Source organism: Symphalangus syndactylus, chromosome 16, assembly GCF_028878055.3.
Source record: "Symphalangus syndactylus isolate Jambi chromosome 16, NHGRI_mSymSyn1-v2.1_pri, whole genome shotgun sequence".
In the NCBI taxonomy this organism is placed as follows: Eukaryota; Metazoa; Chordata; class Mammalia; order Primates; family Hylobatidae; genus Symphalangus; species Symphalangus syndactylus.
The window spans coordinates 88,931,160-88,948,145 of NC_072438.2; the positions used below are offsets into that span (position 1 = coordinate 88,931,160).

General features: G+C 39.9%; 1 protein-coding gene across 1 annotated transcript in view; it reads left to right on the forward strand.

Moving 5' to 3' along the window:
* DNAH5 (dynein axonemal heavy chain 5) overlaps window positions 1–16,986 on the forward strand; it is a 319,657-nt gene that overhangs the window by 223,546 nt on the left and 79,125 nt on the right. Inside the window, exons 54-59 of the mRNA XM_055246049.2 lie at window positions 3,092–3,222; window positions 8,438–8,591; window positions 9,146–9,413; window positions 14,933–15,164; window positions 16,303–16,417; window positions 16,669–16,845. Coding sequence (XP_055102024.1) covers window positions 3,092–3,222; window positions 8,438–8,591; window positions 9,146–9,413; window positions 14,933–15,164; window positions 16,303–16,417; window positions 16,669–16,845 — 1,077 coding nt within the window. The remainder of the gene's footprint in view (window positions 1–3,091; window positions 3,223–8,437; window positions 8,592–9,145; window positions 9,414–14,932; window positions 15,165–16,302; window positions 16,418–16,668; window positions 16,846–16,986) is intronic.

The following is a 16,986-nucleotide window of genomic DNA, read 5'->3' on the forward strand; positions in this document are numbered from 1 at the left end:
CTTTGGGTGTGATGTTGGAGGTGTGAATGCCTCGGTGCTGGGGCCTCGCTGGTGTTTTCTCTCACTCTGTGCCTCTTGTCTGTCTGCTCTGGAATTGGCCGAAGAATCCGTGACTAGAGTTTTTGAGCTAAAATGTTGCATTCCTCTCCACTTCCCGGCTGGCCCTGTCTCCTCTCATTTTCTGTGCACAGCACATCCACGCTCTGTGTCATGCTGCTGTGAGCCTTGAAATACGTGGCCTAGTTACAAGGCACGATAGAAGCCAAGAGTCAGAACTGCAGACAAAAAACTGCAGCAAAACAGGATATGATATGAGACCAAGCCTATTTCTTAGTTCCTTTCTTAGAAACTCAATTTTCTTTCAATACAGTGTACCTGTGTGATACCTCTTTTGTCTCTTTGGTGAAAGTTCAAACCATGGTGTATGTGGTTTTGCATGATGTAGTTCCTGCTTACCAGCCAGCCTCCTGAGTCATGCTCTGCCTGGTGTGTGATCCAGAACAGCGGGCTGCTTATGGGTAAACAGGTCATGATCCCGGAGCGCCTCCCCCACGTGCATTCCCCACCCATGTACTTCCTTGTGGAAGGTTTATCTGTGTGTTTGTCTCCCTATCAGAAGATTAGGCTCTAGGAGGGTGGATTCCCGTCTTAGTGACCCCAGTCTTGACAGGATGGACCACTGCTGAGAACCGCACAGAGAATCTGGTTACATTGTCTGGAATTTAATCATGTCCCCCAAATAAGCCCTAAACAATCCTTTGCTGCCTTATATCCTGATATTTCCATACCTCATACTGAAGTTCTCACCCCAGGGGACACTTCGGGCCTTTTGCTAATTCTGAGATATTGTGTGTGTCACTCCTTCTTAAAAGGTAGCTCAGCTCATGCCTGGCACACCACCTTCTTTGTGTGATGTACTTCGAGTCATCCAAGTCAAAGTCCAGCTCTGCACCTAAGACATACCTCACCCAGGCGGGGATGTTTCCATGGCATTCTTTCCTCTGATTGCCATCACTCCTGTCTCTGTGCCAGTGCTCACCATGGCTCTTGACCCCCACCTCTGTCCCCTGTTCCAGCGTGAGCTCCTGAGGGGCAGAGTGGACATTATTCATTTTTGAGTACTTGCTGATGAAATTGAAAACGCATATCTCCATCTCACAATCTGTATATAACAGGACAAAATAGCCCTATTTGAGGGTCTTACTGGATTTAATTAGATTATGAGGTTTTGAGTCTGCTTTGCAAGCCTTCTCTGTTCATGTATCTGTTCCTTTGTCAGATATGTTTTGAGGGTTTACCATGTGTTGGAAACTGAGAATAGAACACTTTAATATAAGACCTAGGCCCAGTTCCAAGTAAAGGTTTTGGGATGAAGATTCCTTAATACCTAATTAACAACATCTTGGTATATCCACCCACATCAAAGGAAATGATGATGGTTGAAAAGTGGCAACCAAGGAAAGACACAGAATGTTCTAGTGTGACTTCCAGTAGTTCCTTACTTGCCCTGTCTGTCCCTCCTGAAGCTGCGTCAGGGGAAGATCTGAAGAGGCATGTGTGACCCTCTCCACCCACAATGACTTTGGCGAGAATCACATAGAGGGGACAAGCAGGGTGCTGGAAAAACAGGGTATATGCACCTGCAGGTTCTCAGGTATACACAGAGATGGAAAACATGTTCTCCTTTCCCCAAGGTTCACACTAAACTGGGGAAAGTAATTCAAAACCAGGCATATTTTCAAGGGGAATAGAATGTACTGCAGCTAGTGAGGGAATTGTGAGAAAGGATGTTTAACAAAACCTTAGCAGAATGCAGAGCCCCAGTGACTACAGGAAGCTTCCCTGGCTGTGGAGAAGTGACCCCTTCCAGTCCCTGCCCAGCCTCTATCATTCTTCTAAGAAAGATGGACATCACAGTGATACCCCTAGGCTCAAACTGCAGTTAGGAGGGAAAGAGAAACAGTTCTCGCATAAGGTATAAAGAACAGCAAGGGGAATTCTATTCCAATCTCTCCTAGGTAGGTTTGGAAGACTGATGGTGTAACTAGTCCATTCAACACCAGTAAAGCCAAATAAACATGGACTTCCGCCACAAGGGGGCTGTGGAATAGTCTGGGGCTATTGAACAGTGTGAAGTGGCCCGCCCGACCCATCTATAATCACTTATTGGTAGATACCTTAGGTATCACTGTCTTTGCCAAGTAATAGGAGGGTGTTTATGCTCATTTTCTTTCTTTTTGAAATTCCAACATCTGTATTAGTTCATTTTCATGCTGCTGATAAAGACATACCCAAGACTGCGAAGAAAAAGGTTTAAATGGACTTATAGTTCCACATGGCTGGAGAGGCCTCAGAATCATGGTGGGAGGCGAAAGGCACTTCTTACATGGCAGCAGCAAGACAAAAAATGAGAAAGATGCAAAAGCAAAAACCCCTGATAAAACCATCAGATCTCATGAGACTTAGTCAGTACCACAGGAACACTGTCGGGGAAGCCGCCCCCTTGATTCAGTTATCTCTCACCAGGTCCCCAGCACAACATGTGGGAAGTATGGGAGTACAGTTCAAGATCGGATCTGAGTTGAGACACAGCCAAACCGTATCACCTTATTTTGGGGGTTTTTCTTCCCTTCAATTTAAATTTGAACACTTTTCAAATGTGGAGGATATTCTAATCAACCACAACGCCCTGTATGCCAAGGGTAGACATTGTTCTGACATTTCTGTTCTCCTTCCTATCATACTCTATTAGGTCGGACCAACTAACAGGAATCCTCAAAGTCCCCTTTAGATAGATATCTCCTTTAAAAGCCAGAGCAAGCACGTTCTGGGCTGTGTGCTGACTCTTCTGCCCTGGTGTCCTCCTAGTTTCTAAAGGCACACCCCACGGTTCCCACCCCATCTGATGCAGCCCAACACTGTTCTATTTCAGAAATGCCCTCATTCCTTCAACCACGGTATCTCCTGTCTGATCTTGAGACACCTATATCTTCCAAAATAATAATTAGGCCTTATTCATATATTGAATAAATAGGAAAAATAGAGCATTTACATGTCGAAAGATACATGCTTTTTCTGTTCTGTATTACAGATCTCTCGTGTCATTCGTACTCCTCGAGGAAATGCTCTCCTGGTCGGGGTGGGCGGATCAGGAAAGCAGAGCCTGACGAGGTTGGCTTCATTCATTGCTGGCTACATTTCCTTCCAGATCACTCTGACGAGGTGACAAGCTTTTACTTTAACTAACCTAACATGGATTTTGATAAAAGGTGCTCAGAGGCCACCTGAAGTTCAAATGCATTTCTCTTACATATAAAGAGTCACAGTCATTTTCCTTCTTGAATGTTGACTTAACATCTTTCCCTGTCAACCTTTGTCATAGATCTTAAATATTTCACAGTCATAATTTGCTTTTGAAGTGTTTCAAACTCTCAGTAGCTGCCTCCCTACTTTTATGTTATATATGATAGTGTATTACATGCACTTCTTTTGGTGAATTTCAGAAGACGATTGTCCCTATTGAGTGTTAATTCAGATTTCAAGAATGTTAATACAATGGAAAAATAGATGAAGATTTTATATTGGTTTACTCATTCCAACGTTTCAAAATAGTTATTGAACACTGCCTATGTGTCAAGCCCTGGCTAGGTGAGCAAGGTGAATTTAGCTGTATCATCAGGGACTTTGTAGCAACTCAAGGGGACAGACAACTAAGCAACCCAATTCACCCAGTAAGGTGTGATTCATAGGCACCATCTATGATAAGGAAATACATGCAGACCAAATCCTATTGAAGCTAGAGGGAGGAGCTCCTCACCTAGTCTAGGGGATGATTAGAAAAGACTTCCTGGAGAAAGTGATTAAACCGAAACCTCAATATGAGGAAGACTGAGAGCAGAAGAGCAGTAAAGTGTGTTCAAGGCAGAAGAATCAGCACAGGTGAAGTCAGCCCTGGAAGAAGTTAAATACTGCAGAGTGTACAGTGTAGGGTGGCAAGTGGGAATGAAAGAGAAATGGAGGCCTTTAAAGTGATGATAAAAAGTCAGACTTCATCCCAGAGCAATAGGAAACCATTGATGAGTTGCCCCTAGGGAGGACATGTCAGGTGTATTTTATGTACAAAAATAGATAGAAGGAACTAAACTGGAACAGTTATAAGGCTGTCTCAGGGGTCTGGGCAAGCCGTGATAGTATTATGAGTGGCGGCAGTGAGAATGGAGACTAGAGAGTGAAGATGGAAGAGATCATCAGGAAGTTGGAGCTTCTGGGCTTGGTGCATCCTGGTTTTTGGCTTGGGAAAACCTAGATGGTACTACTACTTATCAAGACAGGGAACCCCAGAGGAGCTGACCACAGATGTAGGTGTAGTGCAGGGAGAAAACATAACTAGCACATGAAAAGTGAACATGAAGAGATAAACAGAGGTGATTCGGAGAGGTGAAACAGAATTTCAGGATTAACCAAGATAAGGTTATAACCAGGAGGCCAGTTTGGGAAGTTAGGTTGGGCTGAAAATCAGTTGACGTTAACTTCCAGGTGTAGGAGCAAGAAGTCGGGCACTGATGAGCAGAACATGCTGATGACGTGTCTCATTGAGAGAGGCCCATAGACACCTGCTAGGATGAAGGCTGAAAGTTACTAAGCATTGGGTTTGGAGATTCAAATATTTAAGCTGTCGTTACACTTTGTATTTGGTCTGACCTATAGTGTTCTTCTTGAAGAATAAATCCAAAGATTACTGTTTTATTCAAGTACTGGGACAGAGAGAAATAATTCTAGTTGCCTTGCATATGATTCTTCTAGTTTTTGGCTAGAAATCAAGCTACATAAAGAGCCCGCATCGCCAAGTCAATCCTAAGCCAAAAGAACAAAGCTGGAGGCATCACACTACCTGACTTCAAACTATACTACAAGGCTACAGTAACCAAAACAGCATGGTACTGGTACCGCAACAGAGACATAGATCAATGGAACAGAACAGAGCCCTCAGAAATGATGCCACATGTCTGCAACTATCTGATCTTTGACAAACCTGACAAAAACAAGAAATGGGGAAAGGATTCCCTATTTAATAAATGGTGCTGGGAAAACTGGCTAGCCATATGTAGAAAGCTGAAACTGGATCCCTTCCTTACACCTTATACAAAAATTAATTCAAGATGGATTAAAGACTTAAATGTTAGACCTGAAACCATTAAAATCCTACAAGAAAACCTAGGCAGTACCGTTCAGGACATAGGCGTGGGCAAGGATTTCATGCCTAAAACACCAAAAGCAATGGCAACAAAAGCCAAAATTGACAAATGGGATCTAATTAAACTAAAGAGCTTCTGCACAGCAAAAGAAACTACCATCAGAGTGAACAGGCAACCTACAGAATGGGAGAAAATTTTTGCAACCCACTCATCTGACAAAGGGCTAATATCCAGAATCTACAATGAACTCAAACAAATTTACAAGAAAAAAACAAACAACCCCATCAAAAAGTGGGCGAAGGACATGAACAGACACTTCTCAAAAGAAGACATTTATGCAGCCAAAAAACACATGAAAAAATGCTCATCATCACTGGCCATCAGAGAAATGCAAATCAAAACCACAGTGAGATACCATCTCACACCAGTTAGAATGGCCATCATTAAAAAGTCAGGAAACAACAGGTGCTGGAGAGGATGTGGAGAAATAGGAACACTTTTACACTGTTGGTGGGACTGTAAACTAGTTCAACCATTGTGGAAGTCAGTGTGGCGATTCCTCAGGGATCTAGAACTAGAAATACCATTTGACCCAGCCATCCCATTACTGGGTATATACCCAAAGGATTATAAATCATGCTGCTATAAAGACACATGCACACTTATGTTTATTGTGGCACTATTCACAATAGCAAAGAGTTGGAACCAACCCAAATGTCCAACAACAATAGACTGGATTAAGAAAATGTGGCACATATCCACCATGGAATACTATGCAGCCATAAAAAATGATGAGTTCATGTCCTTTGTAGGGACATGGATGAAACTGGAAACCATCGTTCTCAGGAAACTATCGCAAGGACAAAAAAGCAAACACCGCATGTTCTCACTCATAGGTGGGAATTGAACAATGAGAACTCATAGACACAGGAAGGGGAACATCACACCCCGGGGACTGTTGTGGGGTGGGGGGAGGGGTGAGGGACAGCATTAGGAGATATGCCTAATGCTAAATGACGAGTTAATGGGTGCAGCAAAACAACATGGCACATGGATACATATGTAACAAACCTGCACATTGTGCACATGTACCCTGAAACCTAAAGTATAATAATAAAAAATAAAAAAAAAATTAAAAAAAGGCAACCTGCACAGGAAAGGGATTGGACTCAAATTTTTGTTCCTAACATTTGTATAAAACCTTGTAGTTTTCAAAGCACTTTTATATGCATGAGCTAATTTGATTTTCAAAAAAACCTCGTGAGTTAATAGGACAGATAGCAGTAGCCCATCTTGCAGCTGAAGCTCAGAGAGGCTATGGCTTGCCCAACATCTCTGATCTATCTGGGAACTGATTGTAGGATTTCTGGTTTCTAGTCTTGTGTGACTTTTACTGCACCACAGTACCACGGCCAATATACCCAACCACCACTCTCACTGTGGCAGACTAGTTCCTCTGCATGTCACAGTGGGAATGATCCATTACTGATGAGATGAAGGGCCAGAGTCTTTCTTTCCTTTTCGTAGCTTTCAAGATATTATCAAACTTCTAAAGGCTTTGTATAGCATGTGGCTAAGGCTGAGATGCAAGAGCCTCTCGTTTGGGAAGCACAACTATTTGTTAGGTGTCTTAGGTCATATTATTTGAGGCAGTGGGCCCTTGAGATCCAAGAGATTGGGTTGAAAATTTTCCCCATATCACAAGAAGCTGGGTGAGATGTTTTCCTCTCTCTTTCTTTCTCTCTTTCTTTCTTTCTCTCTCTCTCTTTCTTTCTCTTTTCTTTCTTTCTTTTTCTTTCTTTCTTTCTTTCTTTCTTTTTCTTTTTTCTTTCTTTCTTCTTTCCTTCTTTCCATCTTTCTTTCTTTCTTTCTTTCTTTTCTTTCTTTCTTTCTTTTTCTTTCTTTTCTTCTTTCCTTCCTTCCTTCCATCTTTCTCTTTCTTTCTTTCTTTCCTTCTTTCTTTCTTCCTTCTTTCCTTCCTTCCTTCCATCTTTCTTTTCTCTTTCTTTCTTTCTTTCTTTCTTTCTTTCTTTCTTTCTTTCTTTCTTTCTTTCTCTCTCTCTCTCTCTCTCTCTCTTTCTCTTCCCTCCCTCCCTCCCTCCCTGCCTGCCTGCCTGCCTGCCTGCCTGCCTGCCTGCCTTCCTTCTTTCCTTCCTTCCTTCCTTCCTTCCTTCCTTCCTTCCTTCCTTCCTTCCTTCCTTCCTTCCTTCCTTCCTTCCTTTCTTCTTTCTTTCATTCTTTCTAGAGGCTGCATCTTCTAATTGTTTTCTGATCTCTCGGATCTCACTTCTCTAGGTGTCTTCTAGAAGTATTTGTTTTCTGATCTCTTGGATCTCACTTCTTTAGGTGTCTTCTAGAAGTATTGATGCATAGTTGTGATATTTCCAATTATAGGGTGTAGGTTACAGAAGTTAGAAAAAGGTACAGTTAAGTATTCACTAGTTTTTTAAAAATCAGATGGCTCTTTGCTTTTGCACCCTGAATTCTGAGTTTATTTTGTGACTAAAGCACAAATAATAATTTAGTAAGTCTGAGTCTCCAGAATTGGGATAATTTTATTTATACTTTTGGCATAATGTAGCACTCCACAGTGGGAACTCTCTAATATTTCCTAATTGTAGGTTCACTCCCACCTAAAGATTGCTTTGGGTAATTAGAGAACCTTCAGACTGGGATATTTCATAACATTTCCAGGTAGTCTAGTACAGTGTACTGATTGCTCAGAAAACAAGCTTATTTATGTATAATACAAACATGCAATGATGATAATGGTGTTGGGGGATGAGGCAGGCACTGTTTATAACAGGGCATCTCACTCACCCTGTGTAACCAAAGCTTGCATTTATTTATTTTAGTTTAATTTATGAGTTGTCATCTCAAATACCACTTGTCAATCAAATATCAATAATTAAATTTGACTTTTCTATTATCATTGTCAAAAAATTTTCAGAAAGATACATTTTGAAATGTAATGACATTCGGTTGTGATAAAAATTCTATTTTTGTTCTAGGTTGACTTTTTAGTATAGTTTTTTTATGTAGAAACATTAATTAATTATAATATTTTATGAAATGCGGATTTTTAAAAATTAACCAGTAACATTCATATAGAATACATATCTATATGATGGAACAAAATCAGCATTTTTTTTGTTAGCTAAATGGCATAATGCGTTGTTACAAGGTTCTTTCCCTCTCATGAAAATATTTTTGCTAATGACAAAATGAAAATATTTCTTTAGATCCTACAACACATCAAATCTGATGGAAGATCTGAAGGTTTTGTATAGAACGGCTGGTCAGCAAGGCAAAGGAATCACTTTTATTTTCACAGACAATGAGATTAAAGATGAGTCATTTTTGGAATATATGAACAATGTTTTATCGTCAGGTGAGGTAGGAGCTCATTTATTCTTTATGCGTTTTATCCCTTCAGATTTCCTCCAACTTAGAGCTCTATGTGTTTTCTTCCATTAATGGTGTGAATAAGTGCTATTGGGGATGGGTATTAAGTGATCAGTATGAAGGATGGGTTTTTCTGTTGGGTTTTTGAAGAATAAAACTCTCCATCAAAATTTGGAGCTAAGCATTTAAAACATCAGTGAATGTTCCAAGTAACAAATGCAAAAAACAGAAGAGCGAAGTTAGAAAGAAAGCTAATTAGATTTTTGGCATGTCCATTTACTCCCTCCCGGGGCTACAACTTTGCAGCTAATAGTAAAATCATTTGTTTATTTTAAAACGTGGTATATTTCATCTAGAAAACTTTCAATTAATTTTCTATAGGTGAGTTCAAGAACACAAACGGAGAAAAGACATTCTATGTATTAAGCTCTGTTTTGATAGAGCTTAATTTTTTGATAGAGCTTAATTATTTTGATAGAGCTTCTACATTTTGATCTGTTTTCCTGTGTGTGTACTGAATTTGCATGCCTGTACTTCTTTTTAAGGTCTCTAATCTATTTTCTCGAGATGAAATTGATGAAATTAATAGCGACCTGGCGTCAGTCATGAAAAAAGAATTCCCCAGGTGCCCTCCTACCAATGAGAACCTGCACGACTACTTCATGAGTCGGTTCCAACAGAACCTTCATATTGTGCTCTGCTTCTCGCCAGTGGGGGAGAAATTTCGAAACAGAGCTTTGAAGTTCCCTGCCTTAATTTCAGGATGCACAATTGACTGGTTCAGCCGATGGCCCAAAGATGCTTTAGTTGCTGGTTAGTATGGAAATGTTTATGCCAGGGCTTCTGGTTTACAATGTTTACTTATTTATTTACATTCTCTGCTGTTTGCTGTCTCTCTACTGAGTTGAGCTAACTCACTCTGTCCAACATTTGAGGATTTCCGTTATAAGATGATGCTCTTTCTTGTTTGGTAGCTAATTTTTCCCAGAGTGTGGCTTTTAGAGAATGAGGTACTCAGTCTGTATGCCTTTGGGTTAGTGTTCAAGGATTCTAGTTTTTTCAGGGATGCTTGAAGGCTCTGCCTCAGCTGGATCTCCAGGCAGGCTCCAGGATGTCACAGGAAGGCACAGGGGTTTAATCTCATGGACAGCATATGTGTTCTTTTTAAGTAGACGAGTTAAAGCCAAGTATCTCTTGGACATTTCCTTCTCAAGGCTGCAATGCTGAGAATCAAAGGGGAAAACATTATCCAGCAATTATCTGCTGGTTTCTGTCCTTGACAAAAGATGTTAACCAGCATGGTCTCTGACTGGACCCTTTGCTGCTTCTGCTTCTTTCTTATCTTCCATGCCATGGACCGTTAGTGCTTCCTTACTTTGCAAATGAAATTGGAACATAAAAGTAGTAGAGGAGAGATTAGAGAGCATACATTTAGCATTTTTTTTTGAAAGCTTTTGGTGAGAAATTGCCTGTTGATATTTTAAAAGATACAGATACCCAGGTCTCATCCCTATTATATCAAAACATCAGGAGAACCCTGATTCAGGACAGTGGTTTTCAAATTTTTAAAAATGTTTTATGCAGAAGAGCCTTATTTCCCAGTAATACCTTACAAGTAGTCCTAGTAGATAAAACAGTGAAAAGTAGATGGGGGTTGCTGGAGGAAGTGTTCTGGAGTCTCATCCTCTTATTCCTCACTTCTTCTGCCCTCACCATTGCCTCTACAGCTCTGTGGTACCCCGTCTGAGAATGACTGATTAACCCATCTCTTGCCCTTTAGAGAAGGAGAAACTGAGGAGCGTGAAGTTGAGGGTTGCCATAGGTGGAAAAAGTTAGTGGGATCAGTACTGAGACTGAAACCTAGGTTGTCTGTCTCTCTCTGTCTCTCTCTCTCTCTCTCTCTCTCTATTATCTATCTAAACATCTATTAATTATCCTTCCATCCATTATCTATACATCTATTATCTGTCTATTATCTATCCATCCATCCATCTATCAATCATCTATTTATTGATCATCTATCAATTACCTATTTTTAAAACAAATCTTATTTACTGGGGAAGTTTTATTCTCAGCGCATCACTATTTACAGTAGTGGTTTTCCAATCTGTAGCTTTTAAACACAGAATATTTTAACATGTTTGTGATATAAATGTACAGCACAGTTCTGTCTTTTGTAAAGTTTGAGAAAAGGCCAGTGATTTAAAATTCAAAGTCCCATAAAAATGTAAATATAACTGGAGGTAAGATTTTAAAACTCAAGTAGGATATACATGCAGAGCACAGATCAAGAGTATTTCAGAGCTATGTTAAAGTTTATTATGAAATACAGTTATCAGTATGCAAGTACTTCATAAAATGCTCTGTAAGGTGTTATCATTAACAATAAAAATAATTTCAGGTGACAGAAACTGTAATATGCCATAATTAAGATGATTTAAATATGAAGCTCTTTTTGTTAAGTTCCTATTTCAGTCATCTCTTCTTTTGTAGACAAAGGTCTTATTGATCCCTCCTTTGTTAATTTCTCATTGTCCCATTCTTTTAAATCTTAGCACGCCAACACAAACCAAGATTACATGGAGGGCAGAGAAACTTTCCTTTCTTTATCCTCAGTTGCTAGCAAATATCCCAACCTTCATGCATGAATCTATTTGTTCATTTATTCAGAACGTACATATTGAGCTTCATGATGTTATTGGACAGACTCAAGACAAGACAGACTTGTCAACAGATGCAAGACAGACAATTCTGTACTCCAGAGTCCCTCCCCAGGAAAGCTCGTCCACAGCCTCCTTTATAATATGTGCCATCAATATTTCTCCAGTCTAGTCTGTCTCCTGGCTTGAAATCTGTGGACTCAACTGCCTGCCTGGTCCATTCTTATGGATGCTTCACAAGTTTTTTAAACTGAAAATTTCTGAAACTCAAAATGTCTCCCCCTTTCAGGAAGGGCCATTATCGCTCATCAAACTAGGCAACCTGAGGCCCGTTTGTCATCAGCACCTCCCCTTTTCTCCAGGTCTCAAGTCTTGTCCATCACCAAGTCATCTCCCTTTCACTGACATCCTAGGCCACGCTATCATCGCTGCTCACCTGGAAACCCATATAGCTTTCTAAATGATCTCTTCACCTCTTTCACCTGTCCCCCTTCCATCTCACATTGCAGACAGAATAATGGTAAAAACACAAATACAGTTGCATTTATTTCTGCTTAAAACCTTCCATGTCTTCCTGTTGTTCTTAGGAAAAAACACAACCTTTAGCAAGGCCTTCATGCTGGGAAGAGCTGACCCTACCTACCTCCCCAGGCTCTCCTGAGGTCTCTTTTCCTTCCTGCTCTGTTTTCCTGGATCCTTGAATATGCTTTTTTTTTGGTTGTGTTCCATGCAGTGCTTTCCTCCTCCCATTTCTCCCCATCCACTCCTCCTTTGTCTGGATAATGCTGGCTCAGCTAAATGTCATCTCTTCAGGAAAATCTTCCTTTGCTTCCCTCCATTTCCCCACTAAGCCAGGTCCCCTGTTATCCATTCCATAGCACTCTGTGCTTTTTCTTCTTGGGATTAACCACAGTGTGTAATTTATGTACCTAGTTGTGTTATTTATTTGGTTAATTCTTACTAGACTAAAAATTAAATTAATGTCTCACTAGACTAAAAACTCCCATGAGGTCAAGAACTACACATCCTTTGTTCACAATTTCAGCAGCTACTGGTGTTTGATACTTATGACGTTGAATGAATGGATCAGACTGTGGAGAAATTCATCATCTTTCCGTAACATGGCCTTGATCACTTGCAGTCTTTCTCTAGTTCAACTTTGGATATACCTCTTTGCCCTCTGAACATGTTTTAATCATCCTTATCTTTTCACAGAAGTCCCTCTACCAAGAATATTCTTCTCCATCTTTTTTATTTATGCAAGCTCCAAGGCTTAGTCAAGATACATCACATCCTTCAATCCTCCTCTGTTCTCTTAGGAATATTTGAAATTTTCCCATTTTCTTGGACTTTGTATATCTATAACACTTATGCTTTACATAATTTACCTGCACATTTAAATATTTTTAAACCTTTTGATAACCAGTAATTTTTGTGGTTATAGCTCCAATTTAGTCTATTTACAGCCTGCATACTACATAAATATTTAATACTATGCTAGTCATAGTCATGGATAAAATAACTAAAAGACATAAGACATGGTTTCTTTCTTCAATAAATAGAAAATCTTGTTGGGAAAATCAGTGTCTCCACACCCAATACTAACCTGCCTAATGTTATCCTGAAAGAATACAATCTTTGAGTATTAGAAGTACTTAGACACTTAGGGATTTCAGTGTTATTTATTCTTTTTAGAAAATGAGCAACAAGGTTTCTAGAAAAAATATTATTTTAGTTGCCTTAAGGATATTGATTCTGAATTAAATTATTATCTCCAGCTGCATCTAGAAAGAAATATATCATTTGTTTGTGTTAGCATTTCATTTAGATCATAAGAAATATTTCCAATAAAATAAAAGTATTACATTATTATGTGTTTTTCTAATTTAAAGAAGCCCCTAGGGCCGATAATGGATTTTGTAGTAATTTTAATAACTTTTAAATACCTTTGAAAAAAAAAGTGAGTTTTTTATATGTATGAATTTAAATGGACTGAATCTGTTGATGAATCATTTAAAGAAAAATATGCTTTATGTTGTAAAATCCCTGGAGGTAGCCCCACAACTGGCATTACTGCCTTGGCGATGGGATATTGAAGATGACAGAAGGGTTTTCTGGCCTCTTGACTGAATCTCAGCAGGCATGGGTCACTCTAAGAGGGAGTGTTCTGCTTCTTTCTATAACCTTTCCTCCACCAGAGATCCTGGGTCTGTGGAAAAATATGCTTAGTCCATCCTGATTTTATTCTCTTTGACTTTTTGGAGAGACAAAAAGACAATTTGCTATGTAAAGAATAAGGTCACCATTATTGATACGTTGATACTGTCTGTTCACATAAGAAGGAAGAAAATCATTACATGATAAATACAAGGAAGATTTCAGAAAGTGGGCACTTCTCCGAGAAAATCCCATAATGCCAAGTAAAGCATTTAGCATCATGCCTGGCACATGGTAGACATCGCAGCCCTTGTGGTTAACACCTACACAAAATGTGTCATAAGTATGAATTGTTCTATGGTTCCAGGGCCTAGACCTGAACTTCTTAGAGTTTAAACCGTTCCTTGTACTGGTTGGCTAACTTATATGAGAAAATGTGACTTTTGATTATCTTAATTATTGCCTTTCGGTGTATGGTAAACTGTTTTTGTAACCAAGCTGATGAATCGTCTGTATTATTTACATCAATGTAAATACAGCTCCACAATAACAGCATTAAGAACTTAATTTAGTGATTGAGTACTGATGGTGATAAATACTATTTTTATGTCTTTGCCTTTTTAAGCCTTGCTTACTTGATTCATTTATCTCCCATTTTATTGACCATATTTCCCTTTACAATACTTATATACATAGGCTGTTTCTTCTGAGATACATAGAAATGGTTGTGATCATTTTAACCGCATTATGTGTGATTCTTGTAAATTCCTTGGGGTTGAGACCAAGTTTCACGTTCCTCTTTCATTCCATGGCACCTGTCGCAGTGAGGGCTCCGCAACAGGCATTCAGTGTACATGGTGATTGATGAGCCTATTGCCATAGCAGGGAAGGCTGTCTTAGAATTGGTCCCCCATTTAGCACTGTGGGGAAGGTAAAGGTCTCCAAAAGGAGATTTTTTACCCAAACATTCTAAAAGAATGCTGTAAATAAGAACTGACCACAAATGACCAGCTGCCACATTTAAGAACAAGATGACTCCAGCATAAAAAAATTTAGTGATGAGCGTTTCCACATGCCAAATGCAGTCAGAGCCAGGGGGGACTAGGGGTGTGATAGGTTCTGCGTGACAAAATAAATGGCATTGTTAAATATGAGTACCAGGTGGGCACTGATTTCTGAGTTATTTGTACCATTTGTCCTGATGTAAACCATAAAACAGGTTGGCTGCTGACCAGAACCCGCAGCTGTGTAGAAGAGATGTCTCTGCACAAGCACCAGGCAACATAGAGTGATGATAGGCTTAAAGATTTTTTATGGTTTTATATGTAAAACAGAAAATAAAATTGTTGGTGTTATAGGCCTGGGGCCAAAAATGCTGACACAGATCTACCTAGCTGGGGCTACAAAAATGGTTTGCATTCCTAAGAAATGTCTAAGCTTTAGAAATAAACAGTTAACTTTTAAAAGGGTAACGTACATACATGTTTCACCCACTGTCATCTTTATTCTCTCTAGTGTCTGAACACTTCCTTGCTTCCTATGATATTGACTGCAGTTTGGAAATCAAGAAGGAGGTGGTCCAATGCATGGGTTCCTTTCAGGATGGGGTGGCCGAGAAGTGTGTTGATTATTTCCAGAGATTCCGACGTTCTACCCATGTGACGCCCAAATCATACCTCTCCTTTATTCAGGGCTATAAGTTCATATATGGAGAAAAGCATGTGGAGGTGCGGACCCTGGCCAACAGGTAAGTGTGATGTTCTCATACAAAGCTATATTAAAGCTGTGGCTCTCAACCAGGGGCAGATTTGCCCTGGTGGGTATTTTGCAATGACCAGAAACATTTTTGTGTATCATAACTGTGGCGGCAGGGCAGGGAAGGGGTACTGCTGGCATGTAGTGGGTAGAGGCTTAGGGATGCTGCTAAACTTCCTGCAGTTCTTTTCCTCCACAACAAAGAATTATCCAGCCCCAAATGTCTGTGGTGCTGAGGTTGGGAAACCCTCCTCTAGAGCCTACTGACTATTCCTTGCCCAGTAGGATAAACTATTGCCAGGTTTTTATGTGGCCTACTGCTTTCTATAATATTGAGTGACATCAGGGTAGAAATAATAGACCTGGAAGGGAGTTGTGAATGCAGACATCCCCTCTTCCCTCTTCTTGCCCTTCTCTTTCCATCCCTTCTGAGTGACTGAGAGGGAAAAGCCAGGTGGATGCGTATGTTCACTGCCTAAGGAGTATCCCTGCTTCCCTGAAGTTTCTTCCAAATGTCACTACTCTGCCCTGTGCTTTTCTGAACAATCAGATCATCTTACTGAGCATGGCTAGAATCAGCCAGGGTAAGGAATCCCTGGGTGGGCAATTACACGAAATGACTCTGAGAGTTCCCATCTTTATGGTCACGTTATTTCAGGTTCAGGCGGGCAGCTAGTTCCTTCCTACAGCTGTTCTGATGGCTTTAAATTCATTTCTTAAGCCCACATCATTCTTCTTTTAACTTCATTGGTCTCTTTTGAAAAACAGGCATTATTTTCCTTCCTCCATGACTGAGCTTCAAGCAATTGAAGTTTGTTGTCATTTAGCCTAATGTCATTAAGTATATTTCCTGCGTGACACAGATTCTAGCCTTACTGTTGTTCCTAATTTCATCACGCGTGTTCTAGCAGGTTCACTGTTCTTGCACATGGTCTGTGAAGAACATACACGTTATCAGTCTAGAGTCAAGACTGGACCTGTATCCTTTTTGCTAAGCCTTCTTGGGTTTGCTACTTGCATGTATGCAATCTTCAGATACAACCATTACCACTCATTATTGGACCGGTCCTTGAAAGTTGCATCCAAGTCCTACACATTTTAACATTGCTTGCTTGGATTTTCAATCCCAGAATGAATACTGGATTGGAAAAACTCAAAGAAGCTTCAGAGTCTGTTGCAGCCTTGAGTAAAGAACTGGAAGTGAAAGAAAAGGAGCTACAAGTGGCCAACGATAAAGCCGACATGGTGGGTGGGCATTTACACATGTGCCACATTCCTTTTGAATTCTCAGTTCACAAGTGTTAATGATCTATGCGTATTCACTGGCTATAACTATTGAAGTATACATTAATTTCCATTGGAATAAAATACTCTTAATTTTATGTATAAAAAACTGGATAAGTGAACAAAATCAACAAATCAAGGCAAAAATGTGCATTTTCAGCTGGATGTTTAATACTTTTTGACAAAGTATTGTTTGCTTTATATTGAATTAGGTCTTAAAAGAAGTGACAATGAAAGCACAGGCTGCTGAAAAGGTCAAGGCTGAGGTACAGAAGGTGAAGGACAGGGCCCAGGCCATTGTGGACAGCATCTCTAAAGACAAAGCCATTGCTGAAGAAAAACTGGAAGCAGCAAAACCAGCTTTAGAAGAGGCAGAAGCTGCATTGCAGGTGCATCTATGTGATTTAACAGATGTCAACTTTAGGGCTTAAGAGGCAGACTAAGGCTAAAAAGATTAATAACAGCAAGGAAATGCTCTACTGGTTCAGATGAAAGCTCTATCCACTTGAGTGATTTCAAGTAATATTTTC